General features: G+C 37.5%; 1 protein-coding gene and 1 long non-coding RNA gene across 5 annotated transcripts in view; both read right to left on the bottom strand.

Moving 5' to 3' along the window:
- LSAMP (limbic system associated membrane protein) overlaps positions 1-23,662 on the bottom strand; it is a 633,432-nt gene that overhangs the window by 205,733 nt on the left and 404,037 nt on the right. For all 4 annotated transcript variants that reach the window (XM_003734914.5, XM_002758786.6, XM_008982408.5 and 1 more), the window contains exon 3: positions 21,074-21,199. In XM_003734914.5, coding sequence (XP_003734962.1) covers positions 21,074-21,199 — 126 coding nt within the window. The remainder of the gene's footprint in view (positions 1-21,073; positions 21,200-23,662) is intronic.
- Positions 3,531-4,416, bottom strand: LOC144579604 (uncharacterized). Its single transcript, XR_013527621.1, has 2 exons — positions 4,289-4,416; positions 3,531-4,206 (listed from the first exon to the last, which is right to left on the bottom strand). It is a non-coding gene; the product is annotated as an uncharacterized LOC144579604 (long non-coding RNA).

Below are 23,662 nucleotides of genomic sequence, written 5' to 3'. Positions count from 1 at the left end.
TTATATAATGCATATATATAAAATATATATAGGCATTTGGGTATTCATACATTGTGAATATAATATATAGTGCATACTATATATAGTATATATATATATATTGTGTGTGTGGTATGGGGCTTTTCTGTGCATTGTAATTTCAGCAGCATCCTTGGCCTCAATCCACTAGATGCTGTTTTCACCTTCCTGGCTGTGACAATCATAAAAGGTCTCCAGCCATTGACAAATGTCTCCTGGGAGGCAAAATCACCCCTAGTTGAGAACCACTCAACTAGAGCACAGTGAGAGATGGAGAAAGAGAGGGAGTGGGGTGATGAGTAGAGAGTGGCTAAATTATGTAGGGCCACAATAATCCCGGGGTTTTATTCCAAGAGATACTGGAAGTCACCAGGGGGTTTTAATTGGAGTGAAGGGAGTCATATGATCTGATTTGTATTTTCAAAATGTCTCTATGATGGTGGGGTAGGGAATACAGGATGTGGAAAGTAGAAGAAGGGATACCAGTGGGTGTATTGCTGAATAGTCTAGCAGAGAGATGACAGGATTGAACTGGTGTTTAGCAGGTAGGATAGTGAAAACATGTTGAATTCAGAAAGTATAATGGAAGAAGCCCTGATGGGACTTTCAGTGGTCACTAGACCATGCTCAGAAAAATAGCATCCTTGACCCTTGCATTGTCCTTGACCCAGAAGCGTTGTCATCACCTGGGAGCTTAGATACACCATCCCAGGCCCCATCCAGAGATGCTGAATCTGAATTTTACTAAGATGCATTTTACTAAGATAACCAGGTGATTGATACGCAGGTGAAGTTTGAGACATACAAGTCTAAGCTAAGTTTCTTATTTTACTTATTTAAAAAAATAGATGCTTTGAGATGAAGAGTGATCTATCCAAGGTCGCACAGACATTTAGGAGCAGAGTCAGAACTGAAACCCAGTTCTCCCATCTCCCACCTGTGTTTTAGCAGCCTGCCTGGCAGGATGACATCTGTCTCTTCTTGGGATCCTTACTTAGAGAGCTAGGAATTATCAGTCTGTTCCTTAATTCTCATAGGATGAGGAAGAGTTATCCTTCAAAAAAATAAAAGATTGAAATTCCTCCGGGGAGGAAGAACGAAAGACCAATGACATCAATTTAAAGCAAAAAGCATTTAAAAACCAATTACCAAGCTGTGTTACTGCTGCCCATAGGGCTGTCATCCTTTCCCAGCTCAGAGTGTTAATACTGAAAATACAAAACAAATCCCTTGAAAAGTGATGCCAGGATTGGCGTGTGGGCAAAGATGATGAGGCTTTGAGATCAGCCCTTACAAAGAGGGCTGCTCAGCTACATATTCAGTAACAGGAATCTTCAGGATCACAAGGAGCAGGCTTTGCAACATGAACAATGTTTCTTTTTCCTCCATGGGAAGAGAGAGTTTGGAAAGCCGAGTATCCGTCAGTGTTCCCCCTGTCTTTATCATTCTCCTCTCTGGCTACTCTAGACCTGCTGCTTTGTTATCCCCCAGGGACATGAGCCATTTGTCAAATTCTCTTCTCCTCAAAACTTAAAGCACAAAATAGCTACTGTCCTTTCTGGCAGCTCCTGCAGAGCTAATACGTTGTGCTTATCCTAATATGTGGACCCCATCATGTCCTAAATTAAAGAGCCTGTTCTGAAGGATGAGCTTCAGGGGAAAGAAGAATAAAACAAAGAAATTCAATTCCCTGAGGCTACCATTCACAGGACAAGGAACCCATCTCTATCTCTAAACCTTGGACATGTGAGGGTAGCCCCGTTTCCTAAAGAATCCTTAAGGTGGTTTGGTAAACCACTTCTGCCAAGTGTGTTTTCCATTACCTGGAATTAGCAGGTTACTAAAGGGCAGATAAACCAACTGCTGTATGAGCACAGTGGTTGGTGGGGAAGGAGGCTGCCGCAGGCTCTCATGGGAGGGAGGAAAAAGCTGAAAGCCTTTTTAGGGCTAGGTGTGAAACTGTTCCTCTCAGTCGGGGACTGACCCCCGAAAGCACACAGCTTCTGCCACTAAACAGCTGTCAGCTGCCATTAGCAGGTTCCTGAAAAGAACATGTGGAGTTCTCCAGTCCTCCCCAGCAACCCAAGCTGGGCAGTGATGCAGGGGTGTGTGTGATGTGTGTGTTTGTGTGTGTTCATGTATGTGCGTACACTAGAAAGAGACATCAAAGAAAAAGATTAAACAATGATTTCTGAACTCAGATATTTACCCAGTATTAAGAGAAGATTTGAGCCACATTTTCTCTTTTGGTGTTAGGGACTTTGGGTAAGTCATTCAATGCCCCGGTCTTTGTTTTCTTGCACCAACTGAGAATAGCAAAAATCGATGATGAATGCACTCCTTTGTAAGTGTCAGGCTCTATTCTAGAGCCCATTGTGGAAACCGTCTCACTTAATCATCACAACCTGACAAGGCAAATACATACACACACACACACACACACACACACACACACACACGTGTGTGTGTGTATTTGTAAGTGAGAAAACTGAGACTTGAGAAGGTTAAGTAAATTTCCCCAGAATCCCTAGACAGGGATGATGGAGTCAGAATTCCATGGCAGACTGTGTGACTGTGAGTCATAATGAATCAGCAGCTGTGCCTCCTCAAACAGGGATGGCCAACTCACTGTGTGTCTGAGTGATCAACCAAAGCCATGTGTGGGAAAGCATCTGGTACACTGAAGGCTGCACCAATGTCAGCAATTGTTATTTAAAGAACTCAACATCAGCTTATTCATTCATTGAGTACTTGTGGTGGACCTGGTTCTATTCTATGAATTATAGTTATAACACATGGAAAAGGAGAGTGAGAAAAGATGATATTGGCTCTTCTGTCAAGTAACTTACATTTTATCAGGTGTTGACAGTAAAAATATTTTATCTGTATGACAGGTTCATAACCCTGAAGTTGAGGACACCCACATGCTCACCAAATGAGACTAAAGCAAAGCGCCTGCTTACCTAACTAACCCCTTTTCTAGTAGAGACCACTGATGGGGAGTTCTCTTACCAGCATTCTATGAGCTGCATTTAACAGTAACCATGGGAGATCTCCTTTTATCTCTCATACTATCTCTGTCTCCATGGAGTTTCAAGACTAATACCTGAAATGAGTAAATCTTAATTCTGAAACAGTTATGCAGTTTTCCCAAAGTTGTAATTCAGCAGACATAATCTAGGCACCACATCATAGCAAATGATGGTTTATCTGGTGTGCATCACCTAGAAATACTATTACTAGCGGGTGCTTCTGTGCTCCAATGATACAATGATAATTGATGTTCACAATGATTACCCTGAGGCAGTGCAAGTTCCTGAAGTGCTTTGTAGATCATAAAAGAAAAAAAGAAAAAGCTTCCTTTGTCATATTTTTGCCTTACAATTGAACATAATACAATTCTTTGAATATTAGTCACCAGTAATAAAATATGTGCTTGCATCACTGATCAGAGCACTTCAATTCCCCATTATACACCATTATGCCAAAAAAAGAAATTCTGTACAGACATGTATTCCGTATCTTTTATTTCCTTCCAAAAAAGCTCATGCTAATTTTATATAACTGGGTGTCTGGCCATGAGGAACACCGGGGGGAAACTGCTTGTGTTAGTTTTGTATTGCTATGCAAACCGAAGTTTATTATCTTACAGTCCTGGAGGTGAGAAGTCCAAAATGGGTCTCACTGGGCTACAATCCAAGTGTCAGCAGAGCTGAGCTCCTTCTGGTGGTTCGAGGGGGAGAGTCTGTTTCCTTATGTTTTCCAGTTTCTAGAAGCTGCCTGCAGTCCTTGGCTGTGGCCCCCTCCTCCATCTTCACACCAGCAGTGTAGTGTCTTTAAGTCTCTCTCCAACTACAACCCTCGCTTCCATCTTCACATCCCCTTGGCACTCTAACCTTCCTGCTTACCTCTCATAAAGATCTTTGTGATTACATTGGGCCTATCCAAATAATCTAAAGTAATCTATCCATCTTTAGATTTTAACTTAATTGCATCGGCAAAGTCCCTTTTGCCATGTAAGGTAATATATTCACAGCTTTCAGATATCTCTGAGGGGGTCATTATTCTGTCTATCACACTTCTCTTAACAACAGCTTTTCATCACAATGTTATGCTTTTCTTTCTTTCCTCTTGGACTTTAATGTTTAAAACAATATTCCCTTTCTATAGATGATGAGTAGAGTGGTCCTGAAATGAAATTATAGAATTCCATAAGGTCATGGGAATCAAGTTCACACACAAGCTCTGCTAATATTTGTCAGAGTCTTACCTTGACCTGGTCCAAGCCAGCAGGAGAGAGGCTCCCCTGGCAATTGCCGACTGCACTGTGTGTGGCTTACTGGCACTTATGCCCTCAAGAGGGCAGTTGCTTAGACTTCTGTTTCTTAGAGCCTTCACTTAAAGATGAGAAGAACTTGAAGTTAGAGCATAAAAGGATAAAAACAATGATGAAGAATATTTTCTTGGTGCCATACAGTGGAGAACACACAGGGATATTAGGAAGGAGAAATGCAAAGGCAGAAAGCCAGGCTGAAAGAAGCTTTGGACACCATCTGACAGGCCTTTTGAATGTGCAGTTTTGGCTGCCTTCCCAGCTGCACCACATACCCCTACATCCCTCTGTACATTGCTGGAGGAGCAGGAAATCATCCTTTGGAAAAAAAAAATCTCAGTGCACTCACAGAATAAGGGAAAGTCGTGACTAAGGTTATGAGAGAGATACTAGCCAAGGGGTAGTGGAGGTTACAGCTGTGTGTACAAAATGTCCAGACAGGAAGAAAGTACATGCAAATGGAGCCAAAATGGGCTTCTGTTTCTCAGCTGTAGATAAATGTCCTCTCTGCTACCCTTTTGCTCTCGGCTCACTTTGGCTGCTTGCCTCTGAATTATGTTAAATGTTTCTCTTTTGTCTCATATTTGGGTATTTCATAAGCCTGGCTATTTGCAAAGGCATTAGGGTTTAAATAGGATACCTGACACATCTATTATAAGCAACATTTGAAAGAACAAAATCCATCATTTCAAGACTGGTTAAGACATAGATGAATCTGCTATAACTAAAGCACTAGGGAAGGAAAGATGCAAATATCTTATTGTTAACTGTGATAGTTTTTTTATTAACTTCAGAAATTTTAATGGAAGAACAATATAGCCACTATCTTTACCAAGAGCTTAGTAGTTCAGGTACTGTGGAAGGTACTTTATGAAGATTATCTCTTTAGGATGTACAACAGTAATGAGAAAATTCTATGATAGCACCATTTTGTAGATTATTATATGATGGAAGGAAGTCACTTTACCAGTCATACAGTTTGCAAATTGTATCTAAAACTCAAATGTAGGTTAGCCTACTTCCTAATTGTATTATTTTAGTTGCGTTACATATTTCCTCTATTTATCTGAAATCTTTGACTTTATAGGTAAACTCAGAGAACTGTGTAGTATAGAAAGTCTCTTCTCAGATTATTTGATAATAAAAGCAAGATCTAATTACATTGAATTTGAATATGGCAAGAGTTGGAGCTCCCACATTTTGACTTTCAAAAGTTCATTTGGGTTTGTCACACTCAAATCTCATTATTCTCTAATCTTTTTATTCTGTAAAGCAGATTGCAGTAGGTTGAATAGTGGTCCCCCAAAAGATACACCCAAGTCCTTACCCCAGTACCAGTGACTGTGACCTTATTTGGAAATGGGACTTTTGCAAAGGTAATTAATTTAAGAATCTTAAGATGAGATCATCCCGGATTAAAGCTGAACCCTAAATCCAATAACTGTTAATAAGAGAAAGGGAAGGGAGAGTTGAGACACACAGATACAAAACACAGAAGAGAAGGCCACGTGAAGACAGAGGCAGAGATTGGAAATAAGCTGCCACATGCTAAGGAAAGTCAAGAGCTACAATAATTTAGAAGAGGCAAGGAAGGTTATCCCACTAGATCTTTCAAAGGGAGTGTGGCCCTGCCAATACCTTGGTTTTGGACTTCTGGCCTCCAAAATAGTGAGATACCACATTTCTGTTGTTTTAAGCCATTCACGTTTGTGATTATTTGTTGTGGCAGCCTTAGAAAACCAATACACAGATGTAGTTGATGGTGCAGATGTCAAGATAGTTTGACAAACATTACTGAGAAAAACTGTGTAATTCATGACGGCAACTCTGTCTCAGGGATACATTTTTGTAGTTTAGCTTCTTGCTGATGCAAACTGAGAAATTGTAAAGTGTTATAATATTTATTACTAAAAATCTAAAACTCCAGTTGACATTCAGGGCTTCAATACAATATTCAGTGAGGTCCTAAATGGTTTCTTTTCCAGTCCAGGAACAGAATGAAAACCCATAGTCCCTGTGCTTTCAGGGCAAATATTCAGGCCAATGCTAAAAAAATATTTCATTGTACTTGAATATTTATCATTACAGTGATACAAGCAAAAATTTTCACTAGAACTAATAACAAAAATATCAAGTTCGTACACATAATCTAAGTAAATGTATATATGTATACATACATATGCACATACACATATATACATGCATGCATACATACATGAAACTAAATGTGTGTGCATGTATGTGTAGGTGTGTATATACATTTGATTCATTTCTACGTATACAGAAATGCATATATACACATGTATACATAAGCACATTTATACGTATGTGTATATAGGTACTTTTACACCACTTTTATACTATTTCTTGCACATTTGATTGATTTCTTATGAAAGGTCAACTGGAAAACAATTGCATATGGAATCCCTACTAGCTGGTAGATTTTCCTCCTCTGATAAAACCCAGGAGTATTCCTTGGCAATTCTCTCTGGACCCAATTTGTGATTTATAGGTGATTGCCTGTAGATTTCTGGGCTTGGGTTCTGAAAATTCATAGAATCATACGTGAGTGGCTTGTGGCTTCCTAGCAGCTTTCACATATGTGAGAAATTGTCAATGCAGAGTACCTAAGAAATGATTGACATGAAGTAGGCACCCCATCATTGACACCAGTAGTTGAAACTAATGTGATTGTTCTAGTGGTGGTAGTGATAGTAGGAGTAGTAGTAGGTAGTAATAATAGTAGTATTGGTGGTGATTGATAGTAGATGAGAAAAGATATGACTAATCATTTTAGTTTGTCCAAATCTTATAGAATTCTCTTATATAAGAAAGAAGGCCTGAGGAAAGAGATCTAACTCCTTATCTTAGTGTTTCCATGGATATTGAGAATCTGTTCAAACCCAGAAAGATACCATCTCAGTCAGCTGAGATCAATCATACATTTTCTGGATCTCCTGAAATAATCCTTTGCCTATGTCCACATGAGGACTGTCTTTATGATCAGGTCAGAAGCAAGATTCAGTCCTTACAGGCGGGCCATGGTAGCAGCCCTTTATCACATCCCAGTCCCCAGTCTCCCACCCTTACACAGCATGATAGAAGAACATTATGGATTACTTCTGCTGCCAGACATTTCCTTGGCAGAGCCACACCTTTGGCAAGAAGCAGAACTGAGTGAAGATTCACATAGATTCTCAAAGGCTTAGCAGCATCACATACTAGCCTCAGCAGAGCTGGTGATCCACTTTGACATGCAGCAGCTGAGTCAGCCTGCTGTGCAGAGCTTAGAGTGCTTAATCATTCCCGGGGGAATTATCTCCTCTAGCAACAATCAGTAACATAACTGCCAAGGGTAGAAAGTTATAGCTGCTCACACATGCGTAAAACAAATTTTCCTTTCAGGCAGGCCTTGGTGTGTCACAAGAATAATCCAATGAGGTATTCTTTGGGTTTCCTACTAGTTTTCTGGCATTGTAGAGAAGACAATCAGGGTTGGCTCTGCTGATAGGCCTTTCAGACTTTGGCGAGGGGCGCTAGCAGTGGGCAGTATTGGTTCCATTTAGTCGTTGGGTTATGGCTGCATATTCTGAGTTTAAGAGAGGATTTACCTCTAAGGTATAGCAGTCATAAAGAAATATGGTAACAGGGCAATTAAAAAATCGGTGACCCCAGAGCTCAAAGAAAGAAAGATGAGCAGAATGTCCTGCTGATTAGCATCATGTGAGCAGATATTGAATTGTGTCCCCCTAGAATTCCTAGGTTGAAGCCCTAATGCCCAATGTGATGGTATTTGGAAATGAGGCCTTTGGGAGATAATTTGGTTAAGATGAGATTGCAAGGGTGAGGCTACCATGGTGGGACTAGTGCTCATATAAGAGGGGGCGCCAGAGAGTTTTCTCTCTCTCTCTCTCTCTCTCTCTCTCTCTCTCTCTCTCTCTCTCTTTCTCTCTCCCCCCCCTCCCTCTCTCTCCCTCTCTCTCCCTCTCTCTCTTTCTCTGTCATGGGAGGACCTAGGAAAATGGTGACTGCCAACGAGCCAGAAAGAGCCCTCATCAGAACCTGACCATGCTGGTACATTGATCATGGAATTCTAGCCTCCAGAACAGTGAGAAAATACATCTCTGTACTTTAAATCCCCCAGCTTATGATAGTTTATTGCAGCCCACAGCTGATGGATACAATGTAGTAACTTTTTTTTAAATAAGTGAGCTTATTAGTTATATTAAGTAGGTGGGCATTTAGAAGTCATTATGTATGTATCAGACATAGTTATCACAATTAATTATTTTACTAGAAAATAAAAGATGTTTATCTCTGCTTTCATCATGGGAATCCATCCATCTTCACGCAGATGGCTCCAAGTAAGCCTGTCTAAATTCCAGTTACTCAAAGAATTGCCCCCTGCCCATTTCTCTGTCTATATCATAGACGCAAACCTAAGGAATGAGGAGCTAAGCCCTCAATACTGTGTGTTATCATCAGAATAACTTTTGTTCTGAGGTAAAATTCTTGAATATATAATTTGGTGCAATCTGAAGCAATTTTCTCATTTTTTGAAAAACATAAAATGTCTCCTGGATTGTTCTATAAAGACTAACTTTCTGTGACTGTTTTCCCATCTGTCTTTCAAATCTCTCATCCCCTGATCTGGATCTGTCTTCCATAGACCAAGCAGCATAAAGACTCAGCAATTAGGCCAAAAAAATTAAAGAAAAAAAGACTGACATCATTCAAAGACTGACATTTTACTTTTTATTACTAGAATACCTTAAAGAATTAGATATGATTTGCATTGATATTTGCCAACTGAATTATTAAAGTTTTTTTTTCTTTTTCTCTTCCCTTCATTGCATTTTAACACTGCAGTCAACTGCAGACAAAGCTACAATCCTGTGACTTCACAGAGCCTCATGGGCTTTTGAGTTGACCAACTTGAGAAAAATTTCTGACTTGATGCATGAAATGAAGGCAGGTGACACATAAAGGAAATGACAAGGTATTTTTTTGGCAAGGAGTTTGTTTCTCATGAAGTTTCTTAAGTGACACGGGGTAATTTTATTGGCATGTCTTTTATGGGTAGCAAGACCCCATTTGAATTACCTATTGAGGTTTCTCTTTTTCATTAGAATGAATTGCAGCCTCAGTGTTCTGGGAGACTTGCAAATGAATATGCCAAGAGAATGATGAGGATTTCAGAAATGTGTGCACATTTTAAGTGATATGTTAGACTCAAACATCATTAGAATGTAGATAGAAAAAGACAAAGTGGGAATTTCTGCACAGTTGTTACTTCTAAACCTCTTCATCTAAAGTGATAGAAATTCTTACCAAACAAATGTGATAGCACATATATATCAAGATATTTTTATAAACACACACACGCACTCACTGAAACACTTCCTGTTGATTTCTTATTGCACAGGAAGAATCTCAAATGCTCCTATATTCGTGCTTGGTAGAAACAGTACACAACCCTGACTATGTGAAAAAGATGTGTTTTCTTTAATGCGGGGTTCTCCAAGTTTACTTTGCATCGGAACCAACTGAAGGGCATGTTAAACTTCATTTCTGGGCCCCACACCTGGAGTTTCTGATTCAGGTAGATCTGGTGTGGAGTCTGATAACTTGCATTTCTAACAAGTTTCTAGGTGATATAGATGCTGCTAGTTTAGGAATTATATCCAGAACCACTGTTGTGGACTAGAAACTCTGGTTTTATACTTACTTACTCAAGTGGCGTGGAGAATGAAGTTAGATCTTTATACTATCTAACCAAAATGACTATTGTAATTTAAGACTTTATTTTGTTCTGTGGAATCTAAGACAGTGACAACAAACAACAGGAAAGAAAAGGATTTAAAGAACTTACTTAAACCCCTATAAAAGTAAATTATGGAGAGCAGGGACTTAAAACAGGGTTTTCTGACTCCATAGTCTGTATTCTTTCTATCAAATTACTCTTCCTCTCAATTCTTTACATTTGTAGAGAGCCATACATTCTTCAAACTACTTTTATTTTATTATCTCATTTAATCCCTGAAAGCAACAGTCCGCAGCAGGCAGGGCACATACGATTGTCTACATTTTGCAGATAAAGCTACTACAAAAGATGATGAGAAAAGTGGCTACTGTCATTCAGACTGCATCTCTTTATACACTAGGCAACATTTTTTCCTGAAATATTTAGTAGCAGCATCTGATGTAGCAGGTACAGAATTAGACTCCATTCTTTCCAGTGATAGGTATTCTGTGACAAAGTATTATCACCCCATCCCCACCTCCCACAGCATTGTTTTTCCTCTTTCCATGGTAGAAATGCATTTGAAGGGAAAGGAGGTGAGGATGAACTTTAGCGTTACCAGATTGGTAGGGAAGTGGGGAAAGGTCCCTAACTGCTATACTTCCAATACTAAGGACAGCAGTTTTCTCCACGTTTAGCACAGAGCATTTTAAAATTTAATGAGCACCTAGAGATCTTGAGGAAATGCAGATTTTCATCCAGTGGGTCAGTGATGGGACCCAATAATCTGCATTTCCTTTTGTTTCCTCTACAACTTTTTCCAGAAGCAATACTCTACATTTCCACAGTGATGCCAATTCTGATGGTCACAGTCCAACCTTTGATAGCCAAGTAACAACCTTATTTCTCGAAACTATTATTATTTTCATTATTCTTTGAACCACCTCTCAATCTCTTGGATAAAATAGAAAAATTGAAAATATAAAACATTGTAACAATATTTGGTGAGTACTATGCAATTGTAGGACTTACCTAGGTGTTTCTCTTTGCTAGACTACTTATGTATCCCACAATCTTCCAAACTATTTTGTTCTGAAGATCCTGGATGATGCTCAAACTGTGGTCCATGGAGTAGCAGTGCTCACATTACCTGAGTGCTTGTCAGGAAGGGAGAATTTAAGGCCCCACCCTGGACCCACTGAATCAGAATCCATATTTTAATAAGATTCTTCAGATCATTTCCTAGCACAGTTGTAAGAGGAGTTCTTCCAGTCATCTTCGCAATGTCATCATTCTGTTCACCTGGCTTGTAATCTAACTTCCTGAGAGGCTCTACTTCTACAGAAACCTAAAATTCACCAAAAGAGATCATTTAAGTGTGAGATCAGGTGAGGAATCTGTATTGTTCAATACTTTACCTCTACTTTGGGTAATTCTGGTGATCAGCCAAATTTGCAAATCAAGTGGCCATCTAATAGTGACCACAAAAATTATGCCACAGGTGGTCACCACCAGAAAGGTTTTACAATAATCACAAGAAGTACTATAAAACTTACAGCTCTTGTAATGGGGGTTCCTTCTTCAGTTTGACTCAACATATGAACTGTCAGAGTGAGACTGAACCTTTCTCTACCACACCTTCACCCTCACAATAGCACAAGTTCATTGGAGTGACAGTGTTGAGATCTTTGTCACCACATACATAAAGAAAAAAAAAAACCCTTTCCCAGATACAAAATCTGCAATGGACATTTCACAGTGTTTTGTTGTTGTTGTTGTTTTGAGATGGAGTCTCACTCTGTCACCCAGACTACAGTACAATAGTGTGATCTTGGCTCACTGCAACCTCCACCTCCCGGGTTTTAGCGATTCTCCTGCCTCAGCCTTCCAAGTAGCTGAAACTATAGGCACATGCCGCCCCACCCAGCTCATTTGTATACTTTTAGTAGAGATGAGTTTTCACCATGTTGGTGAAATCGAGGCCAGACTGGTCTCGATCTCCTGACCTCAAGTGATCCACCCATCTTAGCCTCCCAAAGTGCTGGGATTATGGACAATAGCCACTGTGCCTGGCCTAACATTTCATAGTGTTTTCAGGAAAAAAAATGTCCTATATTTTAAAGATGTATATGATACAGTACTATAAAACTATAGTTTATGAATAATCTGTTCTTTAAATGTAAGCTTTAAGCAGTTTGCAACAGAGTCTGGACGTTTCCCTAGAATAAGTGACACATTTATTCATTCAGCAAATATTTGTTGGACACTTACGATGTGCCAGGCACTACAATGGGAACTAAGGACATGCAGGTGGCTGCTTTCATGAGAAAAGTAGACAGTAAAAAAGTAAATGTTTAAAACAATTGCTGAGTGTGATAACTACTGAGAAGAACGGAACAATTGCTCATAATAAATGAGTGCTAAGAGACTATCAAAGGGCCAGATACAAGAATGTGGAGATTTGGGAGGATTCTCCATAGCACATTGGAAAATGACGCAAGTTGGATGGAAGCAGATCAGCATGCCAGAGAAACTCAAGGCAAGAAGAATCCAAATTAGACCTATACAGAGAACTTTCCTGAAATGTCCAGAATTTTCTTGCCAATAAATCACTGAAACTATTAATTCGATAGACTTCAGTTCTATAATTCTATTGTATCATTTGTAATTTCCTTTCTATTCACTCATGCTTTATTTATCAGTGTGTTATTTAGTTGATACTTCATGACATAAGTTGGGTTATTTCCCACTAATACTTTTATTATTTTAGAATAAAATCTTTAATTCAATAACTTGATTGATTGATTGATTGAACATCTATAATTTGCAAATTAATATCTTGAAAATACACAAATGAATAAGGCATGTTTTTTTCATTTTTATAGCTCTTATAAACTAGGGGGAGAATGAATGAGCACATAGTTAATATGCAGTTTTATTAATTTTATAATGGTCCTTCCTGGAGAAACTATCATCTTGAAGGTCTTGCAAGAAGAAATTATACTGGTAAAATGATTGTATAAACAGGATAAACAATCATGTATCAAGTAGAAAACCAGAGGTGTGAAGGCCCCAAAACAAGTGAATAAAGTACATTCTTGAAATATAAAAAGAGTATAATTTCAAGAATGTTCTAGGGATAAGATAATCACTTGAATTAGGGACTTAATGTCATGCTAAGTAGTTTGAACTTTATTCCAAAAGCACTGGGAAATAGGAAAAGTAAGCAGAAAAATGGACTGTTTCCACACTTAGAAATAGTAGCAAAGGGTCCATTTGGAAAACTGATGAAATGCAGGTGAGAGGAAATATTGGCTGAGCTACATTGTGACAATGAAAATAAGGAAGGTGAATGAATTAGTAGTCAACGAGGAAATAATCAAGATAATGTGTAAAATTAATCATTGCTGGGGCAAAGAAAGAAAAGGAGGCCAGGATCACTCTCAACTTTCTGACTCAGACAACTTTTATTTCCTACCCTGAACATCTCTTGAAACTTGTCCTCTGGCCCCTTTGTTTCTTTGTCCTGTGACACCATGGGTACCATATCTTGGTTCATGAGACCTGAGATTGTCCCCCTTGGCAAGGATCTAAATCAGATCTACCCTCCCATCTCATGAGGGGTGTTAGAATAGATCTTAGCTGACATCCAGAGACAACATTGCAAAGTCCATTGTGGACAGTCCACAGGAGCTGCACAACCAAATGAGACTTGCTCCTGTGTAGATAAGCCATATCAACACAGTGCGAATCCTTCTGCAACTTGTTGCTTAGTGGCTTGGTTAACTCCCAAATAAATCTACCTGCACTTACTGTGAGGAATTTTGTTGTGAAAATATCTGCTCATTTCAACAATTCCATGGTCACTTTGATTTTTTAATATGCTTGTTGAAGAAACTATAATGTATTTGTTTATTTGCTTATTTGTTTGCTTATTTATTTTCTGTGTAACTCCCCTTTGTTGCTGTTCAGTGGCTTACTCTTGAACTTTGCAGGTCATTTTGTGTGTGTGATAGTATAATCATCTCTTGAAACACCAGTTTTGAAAAAATAAAAAACAAGGGTTTAATTCACTATTATAAGTTCTATATAGCTACAGTTAATAAAATACTTACGGTTATATAACCAGACTGTGGGAAAACTATCCTCTCAGGTGAGGTTGGATATATGAATAAGCCATGCCAGAACTTCTCCCTCTAACAAACAAGACACTGTTACTATCATGCCCTTTTGAAAACTATACCTTAAGTGGGTACATTGGGATGCCAACATAATATAAGATATAAAATATTAAGGCTAACTTAGATGTTAGCTTTTAAAAAATCCTCTTGGTTGTTGTGCTGGAATGAAGGATAGACCTGAATAAAGAAGCGACTGAGGTGGTTTTCAATCAAGTTATTAATATCACCCAAAATGAATCACTATTGGCAGTAATATATAGTTAACTAATACTTACAATAAATATTAATAATAATATCAAGAATAGCTAATACTGCACCAAGAGCTTTGCCTACATATTTTAATTTGCAAGATAATATACAATATATATTCTATTTTTAAATGTATTTTAAACACAGACTATTTGAATAGTGGCAAAAAGTATTTATTTGAAGTGGTAAGATGCTGAGAGATGTGGACTCTGTATTTCTGTTTTACTAGGCCATGTATAAGTTTCTGATTAAGTCATTGCCTCTCCCCACCCAAGGTTCCACAATGTCTTAGAGTGTTGATGTCCAAGTTAGTCCTTCAAGAACACATCTAGCCTGTTTCACTTCTCTTCAGGCAGAGTGCTCTGGAAATCTGATGACACATCTCTGCAGGGTAGGAGTGGGGTTGTAGGGTGATGCTAGGGCATTTGTCCAGCACTTGCAAGAACAGCCAGCACATTAGGTTGTGCAGATCTTCTCAATGGCTTAAAGGATAACCACATCAGTTACTATGAGCATCTCCAGGATTTTTAAAGTTTGGGCTGGGGAGGCCAGTAATCATGTGGTTAAATTTTGTAGTAATTTTCTAAATTATCCATTTGTTTTAATAATAAGGTTACTGAAAAATAATGTGTGTTTACTTGATTAGGCCATTATAAAGCCATCTGTACTGGGAAAATATGTTTCAAATCTAAATTTGAGACATTTTATACACACAAACAGCTGTTTATATACCTGCTACTGTTATACTGAGACTACTGGGAAAGTACACAACTCGTGTGTGTGTGTGTGTGTGTGTGTGTGTGTTGTGTGTATAATGTAGTAGATACACTGTTATTTTCTACAGTATATATAGTAGTATATGCATTGGTATATATAACATCAGTATACAACTAAGGCACTGGAAATATAAAATATAGCAAACATTTTACCATTTATTTTTGTGCTTTTGGAAGAAGGAAATGGATATATTAAAAAGTTAAAAAAAAGTGCGATTTAAAAAAGAGTTTTAAATATTAAAAGAAAAGTAGTATAACAAAACCCCTACATCATTATTTCACATACAGATGCTTGCCTGGATTCTTCAATGCACTATCATGCTAGGTCTGTATATACATTGTTTTTTATACCTGGGATACTCTTTCTTCCCCTATTTTCCTGGCCAGGTCCTATTCATTCTTGAGGTTTCAGCAGAATACCTCTCAGGTGAGCTTTGCTGGTCTTGCAGATTTTGCTACATGGCCGTGTTTTATGGTCTCAGTGAAAGGTGTAATGTTTCCTCATAATGAAGAATCTAATTATGGGGCTATTCATGCATTTTTACAGATGTCCTGACTTATGGTGGCTTGACTTACAATTTTTTGACTTTACAATGGTATAAAAGTCATATGCATTTAGTAGGTGCACCAATTTAGGACAGGGTTATATCTGGATAAGCCCATCCTAAGTCAAGAAAGATGTGAATTAGTTCAATGTTTTGCTTGCTCTTCCTTGTGTCTGTTTATGGAGTGAACACTGTAAATAATTCTTGCCAAATGAAAATATTGTGAGATGGAGATCAAGATTAATCTGAGTATGATTCTGTATTCACAAATGACATATTTTAAAACCATTATAGAAGTAAGACACTGAAAAGAGAACATAAGATTTTTCTTTTTCTCCTCTTTTTAAAGAAAAATTGAAAATATTAAAAAATAAATGCAAGAGATAAAGCAATTAATAGAATAAACCGGGTCATTATTCTCTTTTGAATGTTACTGCATGGTCCAAAGCCTTTACCTGCAAAATGCATACGTTTGACTCTTCTACATCCATATGCTACCAAATTTGACTCACAGAATCTTCTGGAAGGTCCATACCAAGGAAATAATTTCCTGAAACTTAAATTGTAGATAATGTGTTCTTTGTGTTAAATATGAAATCATACTAATTTGAACATGCTAACTTGAAGGACCAGATGATAGTTACTTACAAAAGGTACTTCTATAATTCGGCTTAAATAAATAGGTTCAGTTTAACATTATATATTTCTCTCAAACCCATAAGGTCAGAGTGTAGACTGGTCATATTGGGTAAGTTACAATTAGAAGTAAAACGGATGGGAGTAATGGCATTAATGGAATCAAAAAGTACCATCAGTCAGGGATTCAGACTTGGAAATGAATTGAAAGGGGAATCTCATATCAAGTGGTTAAAACTCAATGTCCAATGAGAAAATGGGCTTACACTCTTTAGACTCCTCTTAGCTTCTCCAAGCACAATATTTTCCCATTCACTACATCAAATCACAAAATATTTTTTAATTGAGATCTGGCTTGTGGCTGAACAAGAAAATTACAGTTGGGTTGTAGTTGGGTTGTTCTCAGCCTAAAGGGTTAAACCCTCATTGTATCTTTTGATTTTTTTCAGTGATAGAAAGCTACTGAGGCTGTGAAAACCTTTGAGGAAATGAAATGCATAGAAACTCTTTCTGTGACCCTGAGCAATCCTGACAACACATGATGCATGTTTGAGAAAGGGACTTCCTGATGAATGTGAAAGAAAGATTTAGAAACAAAGTTAAATGAAGATGGGAGCAGCTTTGCTCACAGAAGGAAGATCAAACACTCCATAGAAAATACACGTTATGGTGCAATTGCCCTCTGGGAGTCACAGGATTATGAAAGTCTAACTTAATTAAGGGAGAAAATAGGTCACATTTAGTAACGGCATGTGTGACACATCATTTTGAGCTATATAACTGAAGAGGGAAGAAAAGTAATCAGAAATACAAGAAAGGCACACAGAATGCATGAATGTCTCAAGTTCATCTAATTCAGGTGTTTTTATTTTGCATGTATGAAAAATTCACCATTCTTCTAATTTAGCTTTTTAAAAGCAGTATACATGGAAAGGAAATTTCAGGTGCAAAAAGAAACAAAATGGCCTTACCAAATTTTTTAAACCAAATTAAGAGGTAATAAATATTCTCCTCATAAAAATATGCCATGCATATTTCTTTTGTTCTTTCTCTCATGTCATCAATGACAGATAATCAGGTATTGTGAACCCTGCACAGAATCTTCTCCTATCCAGGGCTCATTGCCCCTATGGGGTCGAGCTAATTACAGGTACATTTCCTTTGCAAGGCAGTCACACTCTGTACTGTTGAAGGCACAATTAATAATTGAACAAAGCTAGGTTTTTTTTCCCCCTCACATGGCCACGGGTTGCAGGCAGCTTTGCTGTCACACAGGGAGCAGAGTCTCTTCTTTGGGTCTTTTCTATATACCTTGTTTGTAGTCTCCAAGAAAGACTTCACATTATAGGCTGAAAGAATCACCTACTGGTTCTATATTTTGAAAGAAATTTTTAAAAAGCTCATGAAAACAAACAAAAATCATAGTGCCCTTTATAAAATAGCAAAGCACGTTCTCTCTCCTATCAGTAGGAATACAATTATGAACTGTTGGTTATTTAGGTCAGATGTGAAAGAGATGAAGGAGGAGGCTGGGGAATGTAGGGGGAATAGTAGTCTGCCCTCAAGTCTGCAAATGCAACAGAAAGCTAGTTTTGCATGTGCCAGAATAGAATCTGACCCACAAAGTGGGCCTAGATAGAAGACTCTATAAGAGTAAAGTTGTTTCCTTTGAGATGTCTGAAGGAGCTAGATGGAGGATATCCCCAAAGCCCTACCCTGCACCATGGATGAGTGCAGCAAATCCTTGTCCTATGTTCCAAGCCATGGCCTTGAGTAGGAGTCTATCAACTTTACTATAAAGGGCCAAATAGATAATATTTTACATTTTGTGGATCTTGTTGGAATTGTTCAATGCTGCTGTTTTAGAACAAAAGCAACCACAGAGAATTTGTAAATGAATGGGCATGGCTGGGTTTAAATAAAACTTTATGTAAGTATACTGAAATTTAATTTTTATATATTTTTTGCATGTAAAATAAAACTATTTTGATTTTTTCCCATTTAACAACTAAAAAAACTATTCTTAGCTTGCCAGCAGTAGATAAATGGAGCAGACTAAATTTGATACCCAGGGTGTCGTTTGCTGACCTCTATAATTGACTATTGAGAATCCCTGTGAGTGTATCTATTATTTTGGTTGATATTAAAGTCTCCCGGGTCCTCTTAGTCTATGTAAATACAGCCTTTATTCTGGACAACATAGCTTGTTCTTCGGTCTTTTGTTGACTTGAAACATCATAGAAAACCAGGTTATTAAGGGTTCAAATCACATGTTGATTATCATGGGAAAGTTTATGAGAGTTAGTTAGGACTACCTGAACTCCTAGACAAGCTGGAAAAGACTGTGAAACTCTGATTACACATCAGAAGTTTTATAAGTTCAAGGGATAAAAAGGAATCTATCTTTAGGTTCAGTTCGGCCATGGCACATTTTTCCTGAAAAGCCTATTTGCTGGTCAATATTGCACCGAAAGAAATAGTGTCTTTCTATTAATATAGTTCATTATTTGATTATTACTTGAATAGAATCTTTCCTCTTTTCTAACTCCCATTTCCCTTTTTTATCCACCCCGACCTTTTTCCACAAGAGATTAAGAGATTATAAATAATACCTTTGCATAGACATTTACATTAATTAGAAAAGGCGAGACAAAATAAAAATAATGCTAAGAAAACAAGATGATAGCAGAAGTATGGTCTGAAATGAACTTGATACCATAGGCTTCTATATAGGTTGTTTATAATCAATTTTCATGCATAATTTATGCATAGTAATGTATATATTTTTACACACGGTCCATAAATTTGGCTCTAAGTTTGCTAACAGTCAAACAATAAAGGACATATAATCACTTAAGAAAATGTACTAGGTCCTTTCTTAAAAAAGAAACAGTTGCCTAGGAAAAAAGAAAGTAGAGATATTGAAAAACAAAACAAATTTCTTCAAAGGGTCTTTTCAAAGGAAAACTATGTAAAACAATTAACAATCTCTCAATACTAACATTACAGTAAACACAATGATTTCAGATGTCTTTTATAACATCCTTAAGTATGAGCCAATAGCTTCTATACCAAATTGCTATTCAGTAAAAGCAGTGCTTCTTGGGACAGGGGTAGGTAGGATGGGATTGGAGCCAACACAGCGCCATCCAAGTAGAATGTGATCTGAAGATTTAATTCATTCCAGGAAAAAGATATAATGTCTGCATGTTCATACTTTAGACAATCCTTGATATATTTTTTTCCATATGAGGTCTAAAATAAGTATGTAACTCAATGAGTTTGAGATTATTCTCCCAAATAGTGTCTCATGTATATATATATTATCAATCAATAAGTTTCAGGTGTTAATAAGGATGTGTTTTGAGTGACAATTCCTCAGGAAATAGAGGCCTCTCAGAAGAATGCCTGCCTAAATATAAAACCATTCTATTGGTTGGTCCAAATTTTACTTGAGAAATTAATTTGGGTTCTAACATCAAACAGAGGACTCATCTTTTCACACCACAAAATACAGATATGTTTAAAGACATTATAACCAAACATTATCCTGGCCTTTAAGAAATGTCTCAGTTTAGCTCCTATTGTACATCCAGCTTTGAATAATATTTTTATAGTGTTCATTGCAAAATGAATATGTTGTGACAAATCTCTAGTTACTTTTATGAGAAAATTTTAGGTTACTATAAGATATAAATTAGTTAACTTTGTGGGTTACCTACAAAATCAATAACACTTATAAGAATAATTGACCTATAGCCTATGTTTCGGGAAGATTTAAATAGTAGGTTACATTCTATAAAGTGTGTTATTTGAAAAGACGTGGTTTTGCATACAAGAATATGTAATTGGTAGAGTAGAGGAGTATGCATGCCACTGTCTTAAATAATTTGCTCAAATATTTCAATAAAGTTCAAAAAGCAGGAGGCCTTGGAACCTTTTTATGGTGATGGTGGTGAGAAGGGGGAAGAAAGGATGTTGAAGACATTCCTGGGAAATGAGTTTCTGATTTTGACTGAATTAGTATCAAGAGCTGGGACTCAAAATGAGTTCATGAAGCTTACTCCATGTCTGATGCCCACCACAGAACCAGATGCCAAGTACAGGACAATGAAAGTCAGAAACAATTCTGTATTTTCCCAATAGATTTCTTCACAAGGTGCTACAAGTTAGAAAACTGTAGTTAAAAGTAAAGCAAAGCAAACAGGCAAACAACTATGTAAAATTAACTCAGACAAAATATTGCCCTGAGACATTCAATCACCAAAGGGGCATGTATTTTACATATAATATCAAGCCATTAAATGCTTCTGTATTTGTTGAGTTGCCAGAGAGGGAGGCTGTTCTGTTGAAACTGAGATTTTACAGATAGATAGATCTATACACATATATATTCAGTACTATGATTGTAAACTTTATAGAGATGAAGACATTAGCAAAGACCATGAGGACCCTAAATAAGACCTATGTTGCCATTCTCTTGGTGTGTTACTAACAAGATACATGCATGCCCTTCTGATGCAACAGGATTCCAGGAGCATGAGGATCTCTTAAACAGTATATGGCATATTGGAACCTGGAGCATTGCTTACCAGTTGGTGTAAGGTGTCTCCAGGTGATAACAGGTTCAGGACGACCATTGGCCATGCAGACCAAGGTCACGTTGCTGCCCTCATTCACAGTGACATCCGAGGAGATGTTGGAGATCTTTGGTGGGACTGTGAAAACAAAAGGAAATGGAATATGTAACCCTGTCAGTAAGATTAGGCTTGTAGCCGTATAACTGGAAGTACAAATTCAAGGTTTTATAACTCACTTTGAATTTTTGTATTAAGTAGAGTGCTTTTAAGACCCATGCTTGTCATCTGGTTACCAAATCTATAAGTTGTCCTAAAGCACTCCCATAAGGTAAGAACACCCTTCACAATGGCCATTTGAGTGCTGTAGGAAACAGAGTAGTATGATGAAAAAAATCTTAGCTTTTAAAAATGTTAGAATGGACCTTATTTAGGTATTACAGAGCATGCACATTTATGTGAATTACTAATACATCATTTCTTATTGTTACTGAAATTTATTTTCTTATGTATATATAAATAAATATAATCCAGTCCCTTCTCCAAATACTAGCAAAAGAAAAACAATGTGATTTACTTAAAGATTACACTATTGTGTTATTAAGATGTGGTAATACCTGGTTACTTATAATCTAGCCACATAAGGAACATGGGTTAATCGCCACAATAGTAAGCATCTAAATATCATCTCTGTGTATAACAGGCTGCATGAAGTATCTTAGAACTTATGTGAATTAATAAGGCCTGTGTCACAGACAGGTAGACATTAAAAAATACTATTACTTCTAATACTTCTGACACCACTACTATTAACAATGTCATTAATAGCTAACTTTAAGCATTTATTATGCATAAAGCCCTACATAGAGTATTTAACAAATATTACTTCAATAACTTATTGTAATAAATGATATCCTATGAAGATTTTACTTATGGTTGGGAAACTGAGGCACAGAGGGGGCTAAAGTGAGGGGCAGAAAATGAGTTTGAATCCCAGCCAGTTCCAGGCCTTTGCTTATAAGCACTACTTGAATGAAACTTCATCTCTACAACCCAGGCTACCAGATGGCTGAAAACAACAGAAATTAGTTTTTGGTGATGTGAGAAATGAATCCCCGAGGGCAAGCTGTACTGCTGTCTGACTTCCTTCATTAGTGTTCAGGGTGGCAACGTTAGATCACACATTGGTAGGCTTAAGTGGGAAGTGAATTACTCACAAATTTCATCACAGAGTTTATGTACTGATTACAAATAACAGGGTTTATAGTTTGACTGTGATTTTCTTCTTTTTTACTCACTTGTTTAGGCTGTCCCCGAGAAAGTATGTGTCTGGGGGAAGGAGGAGGACAAAAGAGCATGAAGGAGTTCAATAATGAATTTTATTTTTTCTCATTCTTAGTGTCCATTAGGGACTCTTTGTGGTGACAAATAAAACGGGAACATTTTCTGCTTGCAGAAGCAAGCACATGATAGCCAAATGGTCCCTGCAAATCTTCATTAGGAGATACTGATGGTATCTGGGCAACTGACTGGTTCAGAGTGTCCCAAGGAAGAAGCAGGATGAGGGCTCTCTGGATCTCAGTGTTCCACTCTCACAGGGCCTCTGGGTAGGGAACCGGTCATTACAAGTCAAACCCAATGGCAGCAGACTGTGGTTGATTCCAAATATTTAGCAATCTCTATTAACAGAGTTCCTAATCCTCCTTTTATCTATCGGAGTTAAGGGTCATTTTCTCATATTCACACACTGTCTCGCAATATGTTCTCACAGACTTTTGCAATGAAAGCCTGAAAGAGCATATACATTTTATAGAGAAGAATATCAGGCACAGAGAAAAATAATGTCTTGTCAAGGATGAGCCCACCAAGAACTATGGCTGGACTTAGAATCCAGAACTCCTGAATGTCCAGTTGTTTCACTGTTTCGTGTTCACAGTTTCTAATTCCCAGCTGAGTAGGCTAGTGCTCTGAACATCTTCAAAACAACTGGAATGAACAATAAATCAGTGATAGTTTCAGAACAAAATTTGGACATACTACGTGCCATACCCAACAATCTAAAACCTATCATAGAGAGCGACATAGTAATTCTAAGAGCCTGCATTACTCAAGTTGTAGTTATATCTGAGTCGTAACACAGGACACAGCGTAAGGAGAAGAAATACAGAAATGTTCTGATAGAAAATATAAAGGGCTCTATTTCCCTAATATAAAACCAGGCAAATTTATAAAAACAGAAAAAAATTACTCAATTAAAAAAAGTCCCAATGAATTACTACCTGTGGTACAATTGACTCACAATTTCTCTTTAAAGAAAAATAAAAGGACATATAGCAAAGACTGTATTTACATTTCACACCAGTTAAGCCACTTGTTCAACTTCACATAGACAGGTACTGATAAAGTTGGGAATAAAATCTAGAATACTTTAGGGTTATGTTCTGGCCACCAAACCACACTGCATCTCCAAATTAAGAACAATCTATTCAATTACTGAGTCTCAGAGACTGGAGATACAGAAAGTGTTTGTGCTGAATAGTTAGGAACATAACCACGTGGTATCATGGTATCCCACATGCCTCTGGATCACTTTCAATGGGTCTC

This window comes from Callithrix jacchus, chromosome 15 (genome assembly GCF_049354715.1).
Source record: "Callithrix jacchus isolate 240 chromosome 15, calJac240_pri, whole genome shotgun sequence".
NCBI lineage: Eukaryota > Metazoa > Chordata > Mammalia > Primates > Cebidae > Callithrix > Callithrix jacchus.
Note: the sequence above shows the minus strand (reverse complement) of the source record. Positions and strands in the feature narration are given on the sequence as shown.